Below are 23,937 nucleotides of genomic sequence, written 5' to 3' on the forward strand. Positions count from 1 at the left end.
CATGTCCTTTCTTCACCGAAGTTTCTAGATATACAAATATGTGTATTTGAATTTTTGATTTTTGATTTTTAGAGTTCACACCACGTGATTGGGATCCAAGAACATTGCCATTACTCTTATACTTTTAGACCTAATGAATTGTCAATATCATTACTCTTGATTTTATAGTATACTCATATTCTTCAACATTACTGATCATACTTTTAGAATTATCAAGACTATCCTACGACTGATTTTTAAATCATGTTAGCTATATTGGAGAGGTCTGTGAGTGTGAATTGTGAAAGATCAGAATTTTCTTGATAGGTTATTGCATATGTGAAACGAAAAGAAAATTATCGACGAAAGAATGAAAAATGGCAACGAGATCAAAAGAACAAATACAAAAATATGTTAATTTACTAAATATTGTAACAGAAATGGGCAAGTGAGTAATCCATATCCTCTATGATTGGTGTAATTTCATTCCATTTTTATCTACTACAAAATAGTCATACTAGAAATCTAGGTCCATATATTCAAATAATTTTTTATTGTTTACATTATTTTATTTAATGTATAACATTTCTAAATATTTATAAAGATATTAATAACAAATTCATTTTAACTATAATTTAAATTTTAGTTTTAGGAATAACAAAATCTGTTGAGAAAAAATCTGAAAAAATCTTTTTAAAAATTTAAATATTCTTTTAATTAATGCACTGATTAATTTCGAAATTAGTAGTATAACATTACTATAAATTAATTTTAATTAATTTTTTATTATAAACAAAATAATGAAATTATATGCTAATTTTATAAATTTAATAAGTATGTTCTACATTATATTAAAATAGAAGTAATTAATGAATTACATATTAAAATTATGTTTTTTGTGCAAAGATATTAAAATTATGTTGAATTGGTAAACCAACATATTTTAAAAAATAATTTCATTAAGATAAATAAATAAAATATCATTCACAGGTTAAATTGATTAAAATATCATTCACTTTTTAAAATAATTAATACTCATAAATTATGCAATAATTTTTACAAAAAATAAAATTGTTAACATATGTTAAATTTTAATATTTAGAACTATATATCATTTATTATGTTATTTTTAAAATGACAGCAATATATTATCATAAATTATTATATACAAAATAATATAAAATTTTATATCTATAAATGAAATGTTACCCGTACGGGTGTACGGATTAAAATCTAGTTTTCCATAAATTAGGCAGTTCTTAGTTCCAACGTTGTGAATACTTGATTGTGCAACTCGGACAATCATATATTCCAATTTAAATGCACATAATGATGTTTAAAATTACTTTTCCCTACATACCACGATATACATTTTAACTTTGTACATTGTAAAAGCTGATTATATATGCTTTAATGCTTATATAAAGTCAGTAGAACACTCATATTTATATCAAGTTCTTTGGATTGTGCGATGTGTATTTGACTGGACAAAGTGATTTTGATTCTCTACATTAGAACTTAAAAAATGTTTATACAGCCTCACTAAATACATATCATTGTCAGGTAGTTCGTATGCCTATATAAGTCAGTAGATAACAAATGAAATTAGTATATTCATGTACTTCGTATGTCTATTATTAGATTGTTTGAATCTGTCTTTTTATCTTTTAAAAGGATCATAGATTATCACTGGGATCTGAAAGCCGAATATAAGTCCTTGTTTATACCAGAAGTCGATATCAACTCTAACTCTAAATGAATCATCATAAATTACTAATCTTAATTTTAATTTCCATCGAGTTTTAAATGGTTTGAGATCTTTTATAAATATTTTATATAATAAAATTTAAATGACTTAGATGAACTCGTGTTTGATAGTTCAAAATATATTCTAATTTAATAGATTATATATTTTTAACTTAATTTTTATTTCAAATACAAATGAATATTTTTTAAAATTTTAACAAAATACATTTAAGAAATTATTTCCAAAAAAAAGCAATCACTTTAAATTTCAGTTATCTGTAAAATATGATTAAAATATTTTATGTGATTTTAATTTTAATTTTTAAATCAAAACTGAATTAATTTTAATTATATTTTAATGATAATTAGAATTTAAATTAATTAATTGAAAAATTGAAAATATATTTTTTACAAATTTTGTTAGAAGTTTATAAGGAAAGTTTTTCTTTGTATTTCAAATAAAAATTAAGATATTAAAAGATATTGTAATTAAATTATGTGTAATTTGATAAATTTTCTAAAGGATGATCCAAATAAAAAATCATACATAAAAAGATTATATGACTCTAATTTAATAGATTAGATAACTCTATTGAGTAGTAAGTCCAATAGCAAATTGAGTAGTAAGTAAGTCCAATAGCAAATTTTGTAAAAAAAATTAGTAGTGAAAGAGTAGTTTTAGTAAGTGTGAGGAGTCTTGTGGAACTGACATGTGAGCAATGGCATGCATATACATAAGATACAAAATTAATGTTATTATTTCAAATTGTTTCTCTATTAATAATAAGAGATATAAATGTGCATATATATAACTAGCTGATATATGTCTGATATTAAATTTACTTTTTCTGTTTATTTCTAAAAATATTAATCACTAATCGATATGAAACTGAATCATATGCGAGTCTATTGGGGGTCTATTGCTTACATGTTTTTTCCAATTTAAGTTTTTTTTTTTGTTTTGGTACGAATTGAACTAATCTTTTGTGGTAATTTAAAATATGTTTCTGATAACCAAACTATTTTTTATAGTTATATTCACTTCAGTTCAAGTTCATGTCTACAGTTACGTACGTTGATATCAGCAGTCTACAAATTATGCATCCTACCAAAAATATAGTGTTAATAGTTAATCTACAAACCCTTATAATCTGCACCGCTAAATCACCGCCTTCGAAAGTCAAAAGCGTATTTAACCATCTATGTATGACCATTATGATATGTATAGCATAATTTTTAAGCGACAAAGAAGATAACATAAAGTCTGGTCATTCTCTTTTCTCAAATAAAAAGGTTTGGTCATTTTTTTTTTTTTTTTTTTGGTAAAAATGTAAAGATATTATTACCAAGCTTTTAAATTTTCGACAGAATTACAGAGAATAACAAGAAACGGAAAAAGAAAAAAAAAATCTAAACACAAACTCAAGCAAGTCAAAACAGGGGCAGACGCAACAACAGAAGCGCTATCCAGCAGCTTCGACCAAGTCAACCTACTGCTTGCCGCAAGAAGATGAGCCAAGTTCAACCGAGAGTCGGAACCCGGTAATTTTGGCCTCCCCGATGAATCCGCTCTTAAAGATAATGACCCATCTGAAAACAGCTCGCCGAAGATCTCATAGTACCTGCATACACGAATAGACAACCACAGTAGCGGCCAAGCACACCCATGATAACCAACCCGAGCATTTATTAGGCCTGGAGGCAACCCGGCAACCCGAACGATGCCGCTCCAAGCCAAAACGGGCCGCAACCTCCGTACTCCCTGATCTGAACCCAACCTGCACACAGATGTCCCGCACACCACCACCAAAAGCTCAAGTGAACCTTAGTGATGCTGGGATGTGAGCAAAGACCAAACGTAATAATGCGGCGGCGAACGAAAGCCACCACTACGCTTGTAGTCGCCGAGAACCGACAAACTGAAACTGGAGCTGCTAGACGCCTTCACTCGCCACAGCAAAGGCACGAATACGAACGAGGGCACACTCCGAATGAGACTAAAGCCTCCGGAGCTCAACAAAATCAGGAAACCACGAAGAGAAAGTCCGAAGTGTAGAGGCCAATACAAACGGTCACTGAAGCGGCATAGACGACCGCCCGATAAACCGCTGACAAAGCCCACGCGAGCCAGACTGAACTCAAGCACCACCACCTTCGTACTCAAGCACACGACACGCCACCGTGGTAGCAAAACCCACCGGCGCACACAACAGCTAAAGAGAGAGGCACCCAGTGGTCGACGATACCGTCGAGAACTGAGAGAAACCATCCCGAGCCGATTGACCACCTGGAACCGAGGCGGAGATCCACCAAAGCCCTGAAGGAGCCAAACCTTTCTTCCTCCTCGCGAACAGAGACGACCGGACGAGATCTGAGAGAGAAAATTAACCTCAATCCTGAGCCCAAAAAGCCGACTGCAGTCTTCGTCCACCGCTCACCCTTCTCGCCAAAGCCCCAGAGAAAGCCGAGAGGCCATCGGAGCCGCATCTCCTCTGCAGCGGAGCACTCTCCGGAACCAAACCCTAACTCAGGACGTCGTGCATATCGAAGGAGAGTGAGACAGACGAAGCGGCAGCAAACGAGGAAACTGAAACTAAAACGGTGTGGCCTCCGGCGCCGGCACGCGCGCGCACGCGCCGCCGGACGCCAGGGGAGAGCTCAGATTTCGATTTGAACGCGAGAGAGAAAGTCGGGGAGGAGAGAGAAAGTCTGATTATCTTTTCCTAAAAAAAGGTTTGGTCATTCTCATCATATTCTGATTTTTCGTTAAAAATTTAACGTACTCTTTTTATTCACAATAAATAAGAGATGGGATGTATAGCTCTTTTTCTGATTTGTCTCGCAACCTTACCAGAAAAATAAAAAATGGAGTTTAAAATGTTTATTTCATTTTTGTTTTCAGTTACGTCTTCTTTTGATGTGTGGGGATGATGTCAATTACAAGCATTAATTCAAGAGGTCCCGAAGGAGTTGGTGAGTAGCTGTAATTGGAATTCACAAATTCATTTTAGTTATGTTTCTATTATTGTGTTCGTAATATATCATTTTCCAAAACTGTATACGAAAATCCTTTTGAAAACATAAGAGTTTGGATAAACATGTCCGATTCTTGCTGGAAAGCGTATATCTTCTGCTTAAAGAATAATTAAATGGTTTGAGTCTATACACTTGAAGATTTATGGCCAACAATTCCAAATCTCTCATTTATAAAAAAAAAAACATAAGAAAGAAAATTTTCAAATAATTTTGATATTTTATATATCCTTTTCATGTTCATCATCAGCAATCTGCATACAAATAACTTAGTTTCGATACCCGACAATGGAAAGCTCGATTAATATAAGAGTAATATAATTTATATCTTCTATCATGATATCCAGCACAATTACCACATATATTCACGTTATATCTTTTATCATGATATCCATCACAATTACCACATATATTCACGTTATCTTTCATAATTATTTTTTAGTTCATCAATCGCCAATTTTTTTAACTATAAGTATAAAAATATGTTGACGCAAAATAAAATAGATATTAATTGATAGGTTTTGAAAAATATATTGCTTGAAAAAGTACAGGTTTGTCTACTACTCGAATGACCCAGGCAAAGCCCAAAAGGCTATTTTTAGTAGCCCATGTTTTATTTGTTTTCATCTTGTTGAATCCGAATATTGATTGAAAACGGCAAACTAGTTTTCGATTTGTATAGGCATAGATGAAAATCCACAAGCATATCGAATTAAAGAAATGTAAATAAATTTGAAATTAGCAGATAAGACAAATTAAAAACTATTATTTTATTAATTAGACAAAGAATTAATCAAAAAATGTCCATCGGAAATGGACTAAACAAAACAAAACCCTAACAGAAAACTAAAGAAAAAATCAAAGAAAACACAAAACGTTGGAGAGACGCTTAGTTTTTCTTGGCGTGCTTGATGTGACAAGAGTACTGAAGGAGAGGAGCAAAGAAATGGCTCTTGAACATCATGTGAAGATGGCCGTTACACTTCTTGTCCATATTCAAAACGATCTCACAACACTCTTTGTCCAAAGACAAGTCGTTATCTGCCCAACTCGAAAAGACCTGCGAGAAACATTTCTCCGACCCCTTCGACTTATCCCCAGTCAAACACTTCTCTAACTCACTGGACTGCGACACGAGAACAGACTCGAACGGGCTAAATGATCCTCCTAGACTAGGAATGTTAGGTAGACCAGGGATGTTCGGTATTTCTGGGAACTGTGGGATAGGGATGTTTGGTATTCCTGGGATCTGTGGGATAGGGATGTTCGGTATTCCTGGGATCTGTGGGATCTGTGGGATAGGGATGTTCGGTATCCCTGGGATCTGTGGGATAGGGATGTTCGGTATCGCTGGAATCTGTGGGATAGGGATTTGAGGGATGTTTGGTATCCCGGGAATGTTGGGGATAGTGGGGAACGAGCCAGGGGGTGAAGGAGGAGAGTTTGGATCGGATGACTCGGAGCAAGCCCAAGAAACCTTAGAGTCACCGAACTTTCCATTGTGGTTGGCTAGGTCGGACGGCATAGGCCACGGTTTCTTTTGTGATCCCACGGTAGGATTTGGTAGAGAGAGGAGGCATATAGCTACTACGATGACAATGATGCTCTTCACCATGGTTAATGAGATTTGAAAACGACTGATATTTCGTAGTTGTAAAACCTAAAAATGAGTGAGTATGAATACGTTTATATAGAAGATTAATTCGTTTATATAGGGAAAAGATATCATACAAAGGTGATGACAACTGAATATCCGCATCTACGTGATATGGGTATCTAGTAGCAGTTATCTCTATAAAATGATTTTTTGGACCTATTATCTTCGAAAAACAAATAATAATACATTTTAAAAATCACGTCGTGTAGATTTCACAATATAATTACTAAAATTAAATAGTTTTGGCAAAGAAAGATCTGAACAATAAGATGACAGATGAAAATATACCTCGAATATTTTCTGATCATTTGATACGGGATATTTTCGAAAATAACGCCATCTTATTAACTGCTACAGAAAACCATCAAACAGAACGTCGTGTATATGATGTGTTTGTTGCAAAAGATCTTTAGGTTAAAAGTTGTTAAGGACTAAATTTAGTAAATCTCTTCAATCATTTGACTGAGGGATATATATACTTTTGGATACCAAATGATATTTAAAATAGATTTTTATTAAGTTTACTAGATATTGACCCGCCCTCGAGAGGGCGGGTATATTTTTTGCTTTTAAAATTATTGCCTAATATAGGTTTCGAAAGGTGACTATCGTCCCGCCGCAGTAACAAAAATCTTTACATATACTATATATCTATACATTTTAATAACTGTTAAAACCGCACCGCAGTTAAACCGATTGTCCTGCACCGTTCAAACTGCAGTCACCATTCAGAACCATAATTTATATGTTTGTGTGTTTATATAATCAAATTTTTGTATGATATGAATTTAATAGAATAGATAATTTTTGTAAGTATATTAAATAAACCAAGTTTCATAAGTATGTACTTGTGTCTTTTTTGAGAAATTTAATTTTTATATTTGTGTTATTTTTTTGTAATCAAATTTCTGTTTAATATTAATTTAATTTAATATAATTTTGGTAACTATATTAAATATGTCAAGTTGCATAACTATAAACTTGTGCCATATACATTCGAAGAAATTATTTTTAAACTTTATTTTTAAAATTTGCAACATATTATATTTTGAGAATTTGTACTCCCTACACACCAAATATCCTCTATTTGCACTCCATACTCTATTTCTCCCCCCAATTTTCTTCCCCCATCATTATCATTTTCCCTCCATTCTATGGTATATCACCTTTTTTACTGTATTGAGCTAATTTGCTCTTATATTTTCTTAATAGTTACCTAACATAATTAGTCAAGAATATTCGTACTCAGAAATCCAACTCGGAATCGACCCTAATATCAAAGTCTCTACTCTATTAGACCTGGACTATATACTCGAACGGTTCTTAAAGTGTAATATACGAAAACCAATATCAAATCCAACCCGCACCGAGAACCGAATAAAAATTTTGAAAAATATTTTTAATATATATATATATATACACGTAAATGGGTTAATATAGTTTTCACTAACTTTAAGTAAAATCACATTTAATAAATATTTTTTAATCCAATAACCTATTTAAAACCTGTTAAACTAAATGCGTTTATATGAATATTTATTTCTACTAAAAGTTCAGTTAAACCATATTAAACTATATGTTAACATCACGTTCTTTGTTAACTGATAAATTTAATGTCTGTGTAAAACATTTAATAAATTAATATATGGTTGAATATATCTTACGGGCTGAGATATAAGTTATGTCGTTGTAGTGTATATTTTTTTTAATAACCGGTAAAATCACAATCACGAAAACATAAATCATTACCTGATACACTATAAAAGTAAATATTATAAATATTAACTAACTTCAAATATTTTATTTTTTATTAAATAAATACATAATGATTTTATTTGTGACCATATTATATTAACTGATTTTTTAAAATTTACTTAAATCATATATATATATATATATATATATATATATATTGATCTCTAAATTTGGTCGTTTCTTGTAAAAAAAACATTAAAGCTAATGTTATACTATATATTTGATAGGTTAATTATAAAACCAAAAATACGAACCAAAGAACTAAATATTATAAGTAAAATAACTGATTGTAGTGTTCTGCGATGATAAATAATTAAATACCATGAATATCTGAAACTTGATGGTGGCCTTCATTTATTATATGTTAGTCAAGCATATAGTAGTTATTTATTTTCACTCGTTCAAATAAATTTTGTAACTGTCGCTATATTTATGAGAGAAGTTCCGAAAATGTTGCAACTAAAAGAGAAATTAGAAAATATTTATATTATTAATGGGTAGTTACATATAGATGAATGGCAGTTTATATATTTAAAAGTATTTATATAATTAGTTGGACTAAACATTTATCAATTGGTCATGTTGCTGTTTTAATAGTATTGATTAACCAAGTTAAAGCAGTTAAGTTAACCTACAATTAATATTTGATTCAATATATCGCTTACGTTGTTTACTACAATTTTATTTTGAATTTTTTTTACCTCAATGAATTGAATATGAAAAAACTTATGTGAATTATATGTGATTTTGTTTAAAATAAAGTTGGAAATTTACACAGTCGTAGTCAAAGACTTGGATATGAAAATCATGAAATGAAACTTTTATTTTCATCTAATTTCTATTTGGCAGATTGTAAGATTTTAAAAGCCAAAAATTGGAGACAACAAAAGAAGGTGATTTATGCAAGAAGAACAAAGTGTGAATAAACTGAAGTATATACCAAAACAAATTTACGAATAAAAAGGAACATAAACATTTAATTCGTGATCAAATTCATGTTCTTAATTACTCGTTCCCCAAGTTCAAAAAAATTACTCGTTCCCGAATATTGATTTTAGTTTCCAACCGGAATATCACACTTTCTATAAATAAGGCTTCGATATCTATTGCGGAACCAGCATAGATATGATACAACAGTTTTCAACAATTAGATCACGTCTCCCGTAGTTGAATACTTGAATGCGGTTGAATTTGTTGGTAAACAATTTTTCTTTCTCATTTGCAAAGAGAAAACAGCTAGAAAGAAAGCCATATTATAAGCCCTTTAAAAAAAAACATATTAATAGTAATGAATTAGAACGTATAACAAAAAAAGGAGTCCACAAGATATAGACGACACCAATATCGCATGACTAATGTACTTTCGCTTTAGGTTTAACCAAATTAACAAGAACATACCATTAAAGAATTAAAAACCCCTAATACAATATTTTACAAAATCCAGAAGGTGACATGACAATATTCCATAAAAATAAAAAAATATTTTCTATAATTTAAAAAAACTTAAAACTATAACTTTCTAAATATAATTTTTATATTTATTATAATATTATAATTTTTTGATATTTTTATAATTATATAAAATATAAATATTGTTAATTTATTATTTAACCGATGTTGCATTTGATAGTTAACCAGTAATAAATATCCCAAAACGCATTAATTTCTAACCGCAGAACCAATCGTACAAATCTCTTCAAACCGATAGAAACCGCAACCAACTGTATTCGCAACCGCATCCGCTACGTTTGAACCAGTTAGGCCCGTAATATCCAACCAACAATTTTTTAAGAAGCATTTAGAATAACATTTAAGTGATGCAAATATTCTCCAAATGCTCTATACCCATGTTTTCATAAGAAGTTTTTGGTAGAGCATTTTCATTTAAAATATATAAAATCTTTAACATAATTTGATATAATTAATTTATTTTATTTAATAATATCACAAATTATATTTATATACAAAAATATATTATTTTCAAATTCTTTTTTTTAGTTTTTTTTTTAAATTAATTTTTTCTAGTTTTAAAAGTTATTCCTTTTTAAAAATATTTAAAAATATTTTAATAAAATTGTTTCACATTTAAAATATAATTAATTATATATAGTTAAATATAATTAATTGTTGTCAATAAAATAGAAAAAATAATATATATATTAGAAATATTATATATCTATATTATTCATAAATAAGTAAATTATATATCATATACTAACTTTATGATAATTTTATGTATGAATCATTTATTGCTATGCCAATCACAACATTAACTGCAATTAGTGTTTTTGGTAGGTGCAGATTCTATCTACTTCACTGAGGCTTAGTAAAGCTAATATAGGGGCCCGTTTATAATCGTTGCCAGGCTTATAGAGCGACTTTATTTGCAGACGCTGATGACACGGCGTCGTTTTAAATTAGAGAGTATCCGACCCGGAGAAGAGAGATCCGGAAAACCCGACCCGAATGTCTTACATCTTACTACCTTTTACCGACTGCTATTGATTTTTCTCATCTTCCCATTCGATCTCACTCTGAGGAAGATTAATGAACTCATAATCTAACGCCAGATCTACGAGAAGGTAAACCAAAACGAACAGTTTCAAACGATCATCTGGATCAATAGTCTTGTTACCAGCTTCTCTCTTTGATCGATCTGAATCGTAATTGTTCTTTCAGGAGAGAAGAGAGCAGCTATGGAATGGGCAACGGTGCAGCATCTGGATCTGCGCCACGTAGGTCGCGGTGTCAGCAAGCCGCTTCAGCCTCATACGGCGGCGTTTCATCCCACGCAGGCCGTAATCGCTGTCGCAGTCGGCTCTCACATCATGGGTAAAACAATCTCCCGCATTGATTCGTAGTTATGATGATGATGCTTCGATGTTGAACCGATTTTGGTTTTTCAGAGTTTGATGCGTTAACTGGATGTAAGATCGCGTCTATTGATATTGGATCTCCAGCTGTTAAGATGTTGTATAGTCCTACTAGCAGCAACGCCGTCGTTGCCATTCTTGAGGTCAGTTTCCTCATTAGATCATGTACTGAAAGACTCTGTGTTTAATAACTGTTTGGTGTTTTAGGATTGTACAATTAGGTCTTGTGACTTTGAAACGGAGCAGACTTGTGTCTTGCACTCTCCTGAGAAGAGGAGTGAGCACATTTCCTCTGATACAGAAGTCCATCTCGCAGTGACGCCACTACAACCTGTTGTGTTTTTTGGATTCCCGAAAAGAATGAGTGTGACAGGTTTTTGTTCTCACTTCCCTGACTTTCTCATGGATTAGCAGATCTAGGTGGATTTTTGCTGATGGCCTTTTATGTTTCGTTGCTGTAGTTGTTGGAACTGTTGAAGGAGGAAGAGCTCCGACGAAAATTAAGACGGATTTGAAGAAACCTATTGTGAACATTGCTTGCCATCCTCGGCTTCCTGTCCTGGTATGATATGATACATCATCCATGTTTAATGTTGTGTGGAATCTGGTTTTATTGCACTATAGCTTGATTTTTTTAATTGTTGTGTCTTTTCAGTATGTAGCATATGCAGAGGGGTTGATTAGAGCCTACAACATTCATACTTATGCTGTTCATTATACACTACAGCGTGAGTATATGAGGAGGATCTCTCGTTTCTCATTTTCTTTCTTCTTCTCGCTTGAGGTGTCATAGGGATTAGGTATCACTTACAAGAGCCCTTTGTTATCCTTGCAGTGGATAATACTATTAAACTCATCGGTGCCAGTGCATTTGCTTTTCACCCGACGCTAGAATGGATTTTTGTTGGAGATAGGAGGGGTACACTTTTAGCCTGGGATGTTTCAACTGAAAGACCCAATATGATTGGAATGTAAGTGAATTTTCGTTGCTTTCAGCTTGCTCATTGGATTCCTATCACTTGTTTTCCCTCGTAATATTCATCTCTGTTCTTTTTTTCTTTTGGTATCACTGCAGTACGCAAGTGGGTTCACAACCCATCACTTCAATTTCTTGGCTTCCTATGTTGCGGGTACTTGTCACTGTGTCCAAGGATGGATCTCTTCAAGTCTGGAAGACTCGAGTTATAATAAATCCTAACAGGCCTTCGACGCAAACTAACTTTTTTGAGCCTGCCGGTAAGCTTGATGTCTCTTAGAGTGGATCCACATACGAGGCAATAGATTTTCCTATGAATTGGTTCGGAAGCTGTGTTTATTCAGTGTAGCACTATCCCTTCTTTTTTTCTGTTGCAGCTATGGAATCAATAGACATTCCTCGAATTCTCTCTCAACAGGGTGGGGAAGCTGTTTACCCTTTACCACGAATCAAAACTTTAGAAGTTCATACAAAGCTGAACTTAGCAGCTTTGATTTTTGCAGTTAAGAACATTCATTTTACATTCTACTGTCAGTCCTCAGTTAGGTAGAAGTATGGCTTCTGTCTCTTGACATACTGGGTTTCTATGCAGAACATGGCGGGTAATGAGAACACTCAAAATCGAGCAGCTCAGACCAGGGAAGGAAGAAAGCAGCTCTTTGCAGTTCTGCAAAGTGCTAGGGGATCGTCAGGTGATTGAGACTTAAATTTATTTGTTCATAACAAGTAATTCTCTTCTTAAGCTTTACGGATGCGTCTCTTGAGGAGTCACTAATCCTCGGATGATAACAAGGGCTGTAGGCTCGTCTATAATTGTTCGTATCCATCCTGCTTTCTAACATTTGAGGTGATTAACAGCTTCTGTTCTAAAGGAAAAGCTTTCATCGATGGGTTCCTCTGGAATTTTAGCCGAGCATCAACTCCAAGCTCTGCTACAAGAGCAACATCACAAGGGGTAAGTGGATATTACCTTATGCAATCAATGTTGGACCTTTTTCTTAAAAGTTTAGTAGCATATGCTTGGAATATGCCGTGAGTCCCGTTTGAAATGACTCAAGTTTTCAATATTTCATCCGCTTCACATTTTCTTCTGTTACTTTTCTGCAGCCAAAATCAGCTAACAATATCAGATATTGCACGGAAGGCATTCCTGTATAGTGTATGACTGCCTTACCTTCTTGATTACAAATTATTTTTGTTTATTATTTGGAACTATTTTTAGCTAAGTCCGTCACGTAATCCATACAGCATTTTATGGAGGGTCATGCCAAAACTGCTCCGATATCAAGGTTACCCCTTATTACCGTCATGGATACAAAGGATCAACTAAAAGACATTCCTGTTTGCCAGGTATGTAACTACTGTTTTGAACTTGTTTTCTGTAGTAGTTGATTTATGCCTGACTGGTCGAATTCTTTGGCAGCCATTCCATTTGGAGCTGAATTTCTTCAACAAGCCAAATAGGGTCCTTCATTATCCTGTGAGGGCCTTTTATATCGAGGGCCTTAACCTCATGGCACACAATCTCTGTTCTGGAACGGACAGCATCTACAAGAAGCTGTACACATCGGTAATATCTGATATTATGTGATTTCAATTTATCTATGTTTTTTTAACTTGCGTTTTTTTCCCTTTCAGATTCCCGCAAATGTAGAGTATCACTCGAAACAAATTGTTTACAGTCGTAAAAGGAATCTCTTTCTGGTTGTCTATGAATTCAGTGGTGCTACAAATGAAGTTGTGCTTTACTGGGAAAATACAGGTTCTCAGCTGCCTAACAGTAAAGGAAGCACTGCTAAAGGTTTGTCTGATTATGGGATCCCCTTGCTATCTGTAGAGAACTAAATTTTCAGCGTCGGATTTTTTAGTTTTTGAGAACATTAAATGTTATCATACCGCATCCGATCATCTAGTTAACCAGGTGTACAATGTATTCTATATACACCAGTAGGTGCTCGTTCCGTGGGGAACTGATGGGTAACGTTTAATGCCGTTTACCCTACGGACTAAAATGATCTGTTAACTTGAAAAGGATGCTAGCTTACAAATACTTATGGGGTTCATCCTTTTTTGTTTTCCGATGTTACTGACGACTATATTAAAGCTATATTTTTTTTTTCTCTGCAGGTTGTGATGCTGCCTTTATCGGCCCAAATGATGATCAGTTTGTAATTCTCGACGAGGATAAGACAGGGCTGTCTATGTATATCCTCCCAAAACTTACCACAATCGAAGAGAATGAGAAGAATTTGTTATCTGAAGAGAACCAAACCAAGGAGGAGAATCCTTCCGCAATTCAGGGTCCTCAACAATTTTTGTTTGAGACAGAAGTTGATCGTGTTTTTTCCACACCGATAGGTGACGCATCAGAAATCTCATTCTTGAAAATTACATATCATTAGGAGTATGGCAGCGCTAACTGATGCCAGTTTTTATTACAGAGTCCACTCTGATGTTTGCTTGTAATGGAACCCAACTTGGGCTGGCAAAGCTGTTTCAAGGTTACCGTCTCTCAGCTTCAGATGGTCATTATATTTCAACACAAGGCGAAGGACGAAAATCAATCAGGTTGAAGAAACATGAAATAGCTCTTCAGGTATGAAATTCCTTACATAACATGAATGACCTGCTGATTTCTGCTACAGGCGCTACTGCAACATCTATTATAACTTTGTAGTGGAGGAGAATTGTCTAGCCAAACAAACTTTTGGTATTTAATATCTGTTTCTATGACCAGCCCAATTTGTGTTAAAAAAAGAAAAAAATATTGACCAGCCCAGTTAGTGCTGTCGTTTTTCTCCATTACCCCCTTCATGTGGTCTGCATCTAGCCAGTTCTCTCTTGAAATGGAATTGACTCGTGATGTTTGGTGTTAGCTGTTCTATGACTGTTAAAAATTAATTTACTCTTCAACGGTCAATCAACTTTTGTCTTTATGTAGAGTTTTTTCAAAATCACAGGTTCAGTGGCAAGAAACACCCAGAGGATATGTCGCAGGGGTATTAACAACCCAAAGGGTGCTGATGGTGTCTGCGGATTTTGATATATTGGCAAGCAGTTCGACAAAATATGATAGAGGCCTACCATCAATATCCTGATTAAACTACCTTTCGTTCATTTGAATTATGTGCATTATGTTTAACACTATTTGGATGTGTGCTCATTGATTATTGAGAAAAGCCTTAACTTCTGCGAACTTTAGATCTCTTCTATGGGTTGGACCTGCCCTACTCTTTTCGACAACAACTGCTGTATGTTTACTTGGCTGGGATGGGAAAGTGAGGACCATTCTTTCTATAAGTACACCATATGCAGGTAAGCAGATCTTGTTTCACTAAATGCTTAAGGTGAACTTACTGTATATCATTCTCGTATATTTATTCTCTTCAACGCAGCTCTAGTTGGTGCTCTGAATGACCGCCTTTTGCTCGCTAATCCCACTGATATAAGTCCGAAGCAGAAAAAAGGGATTGAAATCAAGAGCTGTCTTGTTGGGCTACTTGAACCACTTTTAATTGGATTTTCTACAATGCAACAAACGTTTCAGCAGAAACTGGACCTTTCTGAAATATTGTATCAAATAACAACAAGGTTATCTTGCTGTCCTTTTTCTTTCTCTTACACGTTTGGAATTTTGTTACATATTTAAGATCAAAATTTTAAAGTAGGTGTGCAGGATGCATCGTAACTATATTAGTTTTCTTATTTTGTTTGATTTATTGATTGCAGATTTGATAGTTTGCGAATTACTCCAAGATCTCTTGATATTCTAGCTAGTAGCCCTCCAGTATGCGGAGATCTTGCTGTGTCACTAGCTCAAGCAGGCCCGCAGTTCAACCAGGTGAGTCCATTTTATTAAAAACAGACCCCTCTTCTGGAAGTTATCTCGTTTACTAAATGGCTTGGAACAAAATTTAGGTATTACGTTGTACATATGCAATCAAGGCTCTTCGGTTCTCCACTGCTTTGTCAGTTTTGAAGGACGAGTTCTTACGTTCGAGAGACTACCCAAAATGCCCTCCAACATCGCTTTTATTCCAGAGATTCCGGCAGCTTGGATATGCATGTATCAAGTAAGTCAACTTTCGTTGCAGGGCATATATAACAGCAGAGTCTCTGGTTACACATATAGTTAGCTATTGTTGTACGGTTTGTTTATTTAACTCTATGTTTTAGTACGAATATGTAAGGAAGTTTTAGTGCATCTTGAACTGGACCTTGAAAAGTTGATCTCAGTTACTATCTATAGTTACTTGGAATTTGGATAAACACTTCTTGATCCTCCTAAGTCCATAAATTACTACTCTGCTCTAGTTTCTTATAGAAATGTTTTTGGCAAGGTTCAAGCATCTAACTGCTTCGGACATTTTGTACTGTAGATATGGTCAATTTGATTATGCAAAGGAGACTTTCGAAGTAATAGGTGACAACGAGAGCCTGCTAGATCTTTTCATATGCCATCTGAACCCTAGTGCTATGCGTCGTCTTGCCCAGAAATTGGAAGAAGAAAGCGGAGATCCTGAGTTGAGGCGATATTGTGAAAGGATTTTACGAGCACGGTCTACAGGATGGACCCAGGGGATTTTTGCTAATTTCGCAGCTGAGAGTATGGTACCAAAAGGACCAGAATGGGGTGGTGGCAACTGGGATATAAAGACTCCAACCGACATGAAGAGCATACCTCAATGGGAGCTAGCTGGGGAAGTAATGCCATACATGAAGAGTGATGATGGAACCATACCCTCAATAGTAGCTGATCATATCGGTGTCTATTTGGGTTGCGTCAAAGGCAGAGTTAATGTGGTGGAGATTAAAGAAGACAGTTTAGTTTCTAAACCTGGAGGGCTTCTTAGTTCCTTGGGTAAACCTCTGTCAGATAAACCTTTGGCCCTTCCTGCTGGTGAATCCAGTTCCTTAATGGGTCTGGAATCTCTAGGGAAACAAAACGTGGCTGATGAACAGGCGAAGGCTGCTGAGGAATTCAAGAAAACAATGTACGGGGCTGCTGGTGATGGCAGCAGCAGTGACGAGGAAGGTGTACCAAAAACTAAGAAGCTGCAAATTAGAATACGAGAAAAGCCAACATCTACCACTGTGGACGTCAATAAGCTTAAAGAAGCTACTAGAACGTTCAAACTCGGAGATGGGCTAGGCCTCCCAATGAGTAGAACAAAATCAACTAGTGCTGGATCCCAGGATTTGGGTGAGATGTTAAGCCAGCCTTCTCCCTCAACAACTGCTCCGGTTTCTGCATCTGCTCCTGTTGATCCTTTCGCAATGAGCTCATGGACTCAGCCTCCTCAGCCAATGTCCCAACCAGCTCCGTCTGGTAGTACGGGTATGGTAGCTGGTCCCATACCCGAAGACTTTTTCCAAAACACAATCCCATCTGTTGAGGTTGCCAAGACATTGCTCCCTGCTGGTACTTATCTTTCGAAAATGGACCAAATCGCTCAAGCTGCAAAGAATGCTCCAAACCAAGCAAACAATCCTACTCAGCCTGATATTGGTCTTCCTGGAGGTGGCGTTCCTCCGACAACTCAACAACCTGGTGTTCCATACCAGACCGTTGGACTCCCTGACGGCGGTGTTCCTCCACAGTTTCCTGGTCAGACTCAGGGGACGCCACAGCTTCCTGGGCAGACTCAGGGAGCACCACAGGTTCCAGTTTATTCGCAGCCTCTTGATCTTAGCGTTCTTGGAGTTCCAAATACAGATTCTGGAAAGCCTCCTGGGCAGCCTACGTCTCCTCCTGCTTCAGTTCGTCCTGGACAGGTGAATCTCCATTTTGTTTCTTCCTATCTGTTTGCATGCCATTACATATAAAAGTGCATAAAATCTCACTGTTACTTGTCTCCCATCTATGATTATTACTCTCCTCAGGTTCCACGTGGAGCAGCAGCTCCGCTTTGTTTCAAGACTGGACTTGCCCATCTTGAACAAAACCAGCTTCCAGATGCACTGTCTTGCTTCGACGAAGCATTCTTGGCTCTGGCCAAGGATCAATCACGTGGGGCTGATATCAAAGCTCAAGCCACTATCTGTGCTCAGTACAAGATAGCTGTTACTCTCCTTCGGGTAAATTAATTATTCATACCCTCTTTGTTAGTTTTCAACCAAATATAAAATCATTTTTCTTTTCTCCCGCACTTGCAGGAAATCTTGAGGCTACAAAGAGTCCAAGGCGCGAGTGCATTAAGCGCAAAGGACGAAATGGCAAGGCTCTCAAGGCATCTAGCTTCACTGCCACTACTAGCAAAGCACCGCATTAACTGCATACGCACTGCAATCAAACGAAACATGGAAGTTCAAAACTACGGCTACTCCAAGCAGATGCTGGAACTGCTTTTATCAAAGGCACCAGCGAGCAAACAAGAAGAATTAAGAGGACTAGTCGATCTCTGTGTCCAAAGAGGCACTTCGAACAAATCCATCGACCCGCTTGAAGATCCGTCTCAGTTATGCTCAGCTACGCTCAGCAGGTTATCGACCATTGGGTACGATGTCTGCGATCTCTGTGGCGCAAAGTTTGCTGCTCTTTCGTCGCCTGGTTGTATCATTTGTGGTATGGGAAGCATTAAACGGTCTGATGCACTCGCTGGACCCGCACCTGTGACCACACCGTTCGGCTAAATGTTGTTTGTATACATGATGATTAAGGTTGGTTTTAATTAACATTAAGAAAATTTCAAACAGGTTTCATGTAATAACCTTCTATTTTGTGGGGTTTACTTTCGTTTTTGTTTGTCAGTATATTGATTTGATTTGATTTGTATCTTAATTTTAACGTGACGTTTAATTTGTCCACCAGGCTTCTTTTCGATATCTTTTTTGTTTTGTTTTGTTTTGTTTATCAAGAAGCTCTCTCCATGTTGTTGGTTTTTGAACTTGTGACTTTGATAACACTTTTCTTTTGGTGGTCAACTAAGACACCGGTTAAGCCAATGGATGGGCCATCAATCTTACTTTCCAAAAATCAAGATATGGTCTCGTCCGACGGGATCGATATCCGAGCAGGTGTTGACTAGTAGTAGTTTGGACTTTGGAAATGAAAAAAAGCAGAAACAAAGGCTCCGAGTAGCATTCGGAAATTTCGAACGCAGATCTAGTATCGTTGTCTAAAATGCAAATCTTCATACTTCATTACATAACTAAAACGGGAACAACTAGAACATGTACAAACTTTAACGCCAAACAAATGATGAAACGAATTCTCAAACAAGAATCGAAAGTGAATAGTAGGATTTCTAGCGGATAATGTCAGTTTATTGATTTTGATATGAATAGAGAAAGGGGTAATCACACGAGTCCACAGCGAGACAGTTTATAAAATCTAAAAGAGTAATCACCTAGCTATAATATCAAATATGCAGATAAAATGTGAAAGCAAAGGAATCAAGACGCAAAAATAGATGCATGCATGATGAAAAAATTTCTCAAAATAACTATGAAATTTATCTGCAAAATTGCAATGAGTTCTCATCAATGGAGAAAATACGTCAAAGATAAATGGAGAAAAATGAGACGAACAAACGTGGAAGTACTACTCTTTTGTTATGTTCCAGTTGTATTATTGCGTGATAACAAATAAAATGATAACAACCCCCGTTTTCTGATATTTAGTTTGCAGTATGATGAGCTTAATGAGGCACACATAAAAGTGGGTCGATTGCTTATGGCAAACCGAACTGTGGACATAAGGTAGGTTAATTATTAATGCATTGGTTCAGATCCTTTCATAGAGCTTCTATCTAACCATCTATAGCATTCGTCACTCTATTGATCTTGTTATATAACTCTCCTTGTAAGACATCGTTACTCCTTAATTTAGTGATTTTTGTAACTTCCTACATATCTCTTTGTAATAGCCCTAAAACATTGTATAATGTTATAAGAACCCGCTCTTAAATATTTTATTTAAGAGTCGGTTTTTAACTTTTTCAGTTAAAAATTAAGAGACGATTTCTTATATTCCGCTACGAATTCACTCTAAGAACTCTTCTTAATGTCAGAGAAACCCGAAAAGGGAAAGAAAAATAAGGGCAACCGCATCAGTGCATTTTAGTGAGTCTCTTGGAAAAATAAATAATAGAAAATGAAGAATTGAGCAAAAAAAATGAAAATGTAAAACTAAATGTAAATGAAAATCGTTCTTGTTTAAGATACGATGCTCTTAACAATTTTTTTGAGGAACTGGTTTAGCACATGTCACTCATCTATTGATTAGTATTAAAAAAACATTCACAAGTTTGTTTAAAATTTTAATAGGAGTCTCTCCCGGTAATAATAGCCTAAGGTAACGTACTTATTCAGAAAAGAAAAAAGGAGAAATAACAATAAAGAAGAAAAGAAAAGAAAGTTGGTAAATTTGTTTACTCATTTGTTTATAGTTCAACCAAACGTCCACGTGACAACGGCGTCATTATGCTTTCGTTATTGCACATACTCTACTCTTTGTCTTTAGCGACCAAATTAACAACATCCGTCGAAATAAGAAGAATATTCGTATTATGTGTACGAATTCTAATTAGGCTTCTTGGTGCACTACAAGAACATGGTTTACAATAATGATATGCTACTTTAAATTTATGTTTTGCACTATTATACTTATAGCCTTATAGTTATGATACTTTTTCAAGATGTGCTTTATCAGATCTCCTCCATAGTGAGGTTCCTGTACAAACGCTTTAGTAGACCATTAATAAGAGTAAAATAAAACCCCGTAAGGTTGCATGGGGTCATCACTGATTAATCGTCTGATAATTTATTGACTCTGGTACAAAAAGGTTGTTCTTTTGTTGACACACTCACTCTTCGGCTAATTAAAAAAAAACTGCATATTTTCATAATTTCATTATTTAGAAGATCACTAAATAAAAAACAAAAATGTTGTATATGTACAAGTATTGATGTAGGATGCACCAACTTCTCAGCCACGGCAACAAATCAACACAACAACTGAAAGTTGTAGAAATTAGTTAGGCCAGGCCTCAGTGTGTTGTTTTCTCAAAAACAAAAATGTTTTAATAGTGAAAAGCGCGATGTCAGAAAAAAAAAGGTGAAAAGCGCCAAATAGCTAAATAGCTGTTCGTTTCCCCAATTTGGAAATCTATAGACCTTCCATTTATTCTAGCTTTTTTTTTTAGCAACCCATTTATTCTAACTTTGTTTTGACCCTATCGAAACAAATACGGACGTACAAAATATCTTCTACAGTTAAATACTTCAGAATATATTTGCAATCAGCAGTACTCATTCTTACGTACTTCGGATTATATATATAATTCATGTTGGCAAATAAGGGCTTTTATAACTTAATCTGATATGATATGTAAAAATATCTGAATGGATCATGAAAGCGGTATTTTAGGTTATGAATTTTATACGAATCCAAGTTTAAGCTGCGGATACCCAAATATCCGAACAAAAATACAAACCTGAATATCTGAGAAGTACCCAAAATAGTATTTATAGCGTAAATAAGTAATTAAAGTATTTAATGTCATATTTATTTTGATGTGTTATATAATGATTTCGAATTATTATTAACCAAACCAAAATGGATTTGGATCTAGAATATATCTTTAAAATTTATAAAAACTATCTGAACCTGAAATATTATTAATCAAACCCAAACAAATATAAATTCGAATGTAACCTACCAAACTAAACCCAAAAATCCAATGTGAACTCAAATTGGTGGAACGGTCATCATTACGATATAACAAGTACGATTAAAAAATCATAACGAACAAACAATATCAACATACAAACTCATACAACAACATCAAGAGTTTCGGATGTTACAAAACATTTTTATTATTGATAAGTCGAAACAAAAATTATCCCTAGTTTATTCTTGATTTGGAATTATGAATCCATCATTAAATATTACAAATGTGTATATATTATAAAATAATTTCAAAAATGCATATAGTAGTGTAATGTATTAAATGAAGCTAGCAGCTATTAAGTTTTAGGCTCATCGTTCTCGACGGCATGACCAACTCCGGGGCTATGTCCTGGTGTCGTAGGCTTGAAGTCATCTCCTTTCTTATGACCCATACCGGGACTGTTTCCTGGAGTAGTAGGTGCGAAGTCCTCCGTAGTTCCGGTTTTAAAATGATCTTGACCGTCCATTTTTGTCGATTTTCTTTCTTCCGTGGGCTCAAAGTTATCTTTAAGCCCTTCAACATTTGCACTCCCTTTCTTGTGGCCCATCCCAGGACTGTGTCCCGGAGAAGTAGGTGCAAAATCGTCAGTCAATCCGGTTTTGAAATGAGACTGACCGTTCGTTTTCTGCAGCATTCTTCCTTGCGTAGGCTTGAAGTTATCTTCAACCCCTTTAACATTTGCATGTCCTTTCTTATGCCCTATCCCGGGACTGTTTCCTGGAGAAGTAGGCGCGAAATCGTCCGTAACTCCGGTTTTGAAATGATCTTGACCACTGGTTTTGTGAACTTTTTTTCCTTCCGTGGGCTTGAAGTCATCTTGGAACCCTTCGACATTTGCATTACCTCTTTTATGTCCCATGCCAGGACTGTTTCCTGGAGAAGAAGGCACAAACTCATCTGTAGATCCAGCTTTGAAATGATCTTGGCCGGTTGTTTTCCTCAACTTTCTTGCTTCAGTGGTGATCGGTGCTTGATCAAATATTATCGATATGATAATAGTTCTCAAAATGAGAGCGAATAGCTTCATGTTTCCTTCTTGTTTCGAAGGACTTTAGAGCTCAGGTTTATGAGTTTGTATATATGAGTAATACTTGTGTTTGGATCTGGAGTAAGAATGCCCCAAAGGTGTTGTATTTATAAGGCCATGAGATTGTTTATGTTGCCATTCGTTGAATTTAAAATGTGTGGACAGTGACCACATTGATTGATTTTGGACCGTCTATTTATTAATTTAAGAATAGTGATTTACACTACAAAGTGTTCATGTAATTATACCAAGACCGTCTTAATTTTTTTGAAGGTTTCTGTTTTAAAATGAAAAACAAAACGTTCAAATATATTCAGTCACATGCAAATGTAGCTAAAATATGTGATGTTCGAAATTTTGAATGTCACGATCGAATCCTCTCTCAAATTGTGAAAATAATATCACACTCTCTATTTATCACTCCATGATTTTTTTTCCTACAAAAATGTAGTCAGTGCAGTCTCTAAAGAGAGGACAATAAGACAATAGATGCAATCGTTATGATGTCAACTAGAACTGTACCTGAGATTTTGAAAACTTTGCTCAAAACTGTATCCTATACCTCCCTCATCTAAAGAGAGGGCAATAAGAGAATAAATACAAAAAAATTTCTTTTAAAAATCATATAAAATTATATTCATATTCAAGTCATAATAATATAGAATCCACCAAATATTTTACTATCATCTCTAGCATTAAGTAAAACTCTTTAGTCAGTTTTTTTTTTTTTTGGTAAAATATTAGTCAGTTTTTTTCTTGTACACTTAATATTTTTATATATATACCATATGAAAACACACACACACACACACACACACACACATATATATATATATATATATGTGGTTTTTAAATGGGGAACCTAAAAATGAGGATTCTACAGAAATTTTTCAAAAGCCAAATATAAAACTTCAACAAATATTTTTATTGTTTTCATTGTAAAACTATACAAATATTATACATATTTAAAAAAAAAATACTATACATTTTTATCTTAGAATCCATGAAAACGTTGAGTATGCCGTTTTTACTAAAGTGTTATTATAGCAAAACGTAATTATTAGAAAATATACGATTTTGTGTGAAATTCCCATTCGCACATGCAAATATATAATATATTATTTCTTTCTTCTTTTGAAACAAACAAGTGGGGGCACGCGTTCGTATTTTGTTGCTCGTGTAAACTAAAATAAAAAAATGCTATAATAGACTAACAA

At 34.7% G+C, this 23,937-nt stretch overlaps 3 protein-coding genes across 3 annotated transcripts; 1 reads left to right on the forward strand and 2 right to left on the reverse strand.

The window, feature by feature from the left end:
* Positions 1-5,518: 5,518 nt before the first annotated feature.
* Positions 5,519-6,435, reverse strand: LOC106415636 (pre-mRNA polyadenylation factor FIP1-like). Its single transcript, XM_013856395.3, has one exon. It carries the CDS (start codon positions 6,371-6,373, stop codon positions 5,648-5,650), a length of 726 nt encoding a protein of 241 aa, XP_013711849.2. The 5' UTR covers positions 6,374-6,435; the 3' UTR covers positions 5,519-5,647.
* Positions 6,436-10,603: 4,168 nt separating this feature from the next.
* LOC106405670 lies at positions 10,604-18,844 on the forward strand. The gene is made up of 25 exons (XM_013846194.3): positions 10,604-10,752; positions 10,850-11,002; positions 11,077-11,186; positions 11,251-11,416; positions 11,505-11,605; positions 11,699-11,771; positions 11,879-12,014; positions 12,119-12,279; positions 12,397-12,521; positions 12,612-12,711; positions 12,878-12,974; positions 13,127-13,178; positions 13,268-13,369; positions 13,443-13,589; positions 13,658-13,820; positions 14,147-14,377; positions 14,461-14,615; positions 14,980-15,108; positions 15,217-15,334; positions 15,415-15,610; positions 15,749-15,860; positions 15,938-16,092; positions 16,399-17,794; positions 17,903-18,097; positions 18,176-18,844. The coding sequence occupies exons 2-25, from the start codon at positions 10,867-10,869 to the stop codon at positions 18,650-18,652; spliced, it is 4,833 nt and encodes a 1,610-aa protein (XP_013701648.2). The 5' UTR covers positions 10,604-10,752; positions 10,850-10,866; the 3' UTR covers positions 18,653-18,844.
* A 2,936-nt stretch (positions 18,845-21,780) lies between these two features.
* Positions 21,781-23,351, reverse strand: LOC106426052 (precursor of CEP9-like). The gene has a single exon (XM_013866770.3). The coding sequence runs from the start codon at positions 22,718-22,720 to the stop codon at positions 21,989-21,991; it is 732 nt and encodes a 243-aa protein (XP_013722224.2). The 5' UTR covers positions 22,721-23,351; the 3' UTR covers positions 21,781-21,988.
* Between the last annotated feature and the right edge of the window lie 586 nt (positions 23,352-23,937).

The sequence above is a fragment of the Brassica napus genome, chromosome A9 (assembly GCF_020379485.1).
Source record: "Brassica napus cultivar Da-Ae chromosome A9, Da-Ae, whole genome shotgun sequence".
Classification (NCBI taxonomy): Eukaryota; Viridiplantae; Streptophyta; class Magnoliopsida; order Brassicales; family Brassicaceae; genus Brassica; species Brassica napus.

What these genes read in the sequence shown, in the direction of transcription:
- LOC106405670 (XM_013846194.3), top strand. Translation starts at nt 10,867, where the DNA reads ATGGAATGGGCAACGGTGCAGCATCTGGATCTGCGCCACGTAGGTCGC. An exon ending in AGTCGGCTCTCACATCATGG is followed by an intron (nt 11,003 to 11,076) that starts GTAAAACAATCT and finishes TTGGTTTTTCAG; the next exon opens with AGTTTGATGCGTTAACTGGA. An exon ending in CAGGCCCGCAGTTCAACCAG is followed by an intron (nt 15,861 to 15,937) that starts GTGAGTCCATTT and finishes AACAAAATTTAG; the next exon opens with GTATTACGTTGTACATATGC.
- LOC106415636 (XM_013856395.3), bottom strand. Translation starts at nt 6,373, where the DNA reads ATGGTGAAGAGCATCATTGTCATCGTAGTAGCTATATGCCTCCTCTCT.
- LOC106426052 (XM_013866770.3), bottom strand. Translation starts at nt 22,720, where the DNA reads ATGAAGCTATTCGCTCTCATTTTGAGAACTATTATCATATCGATAATA.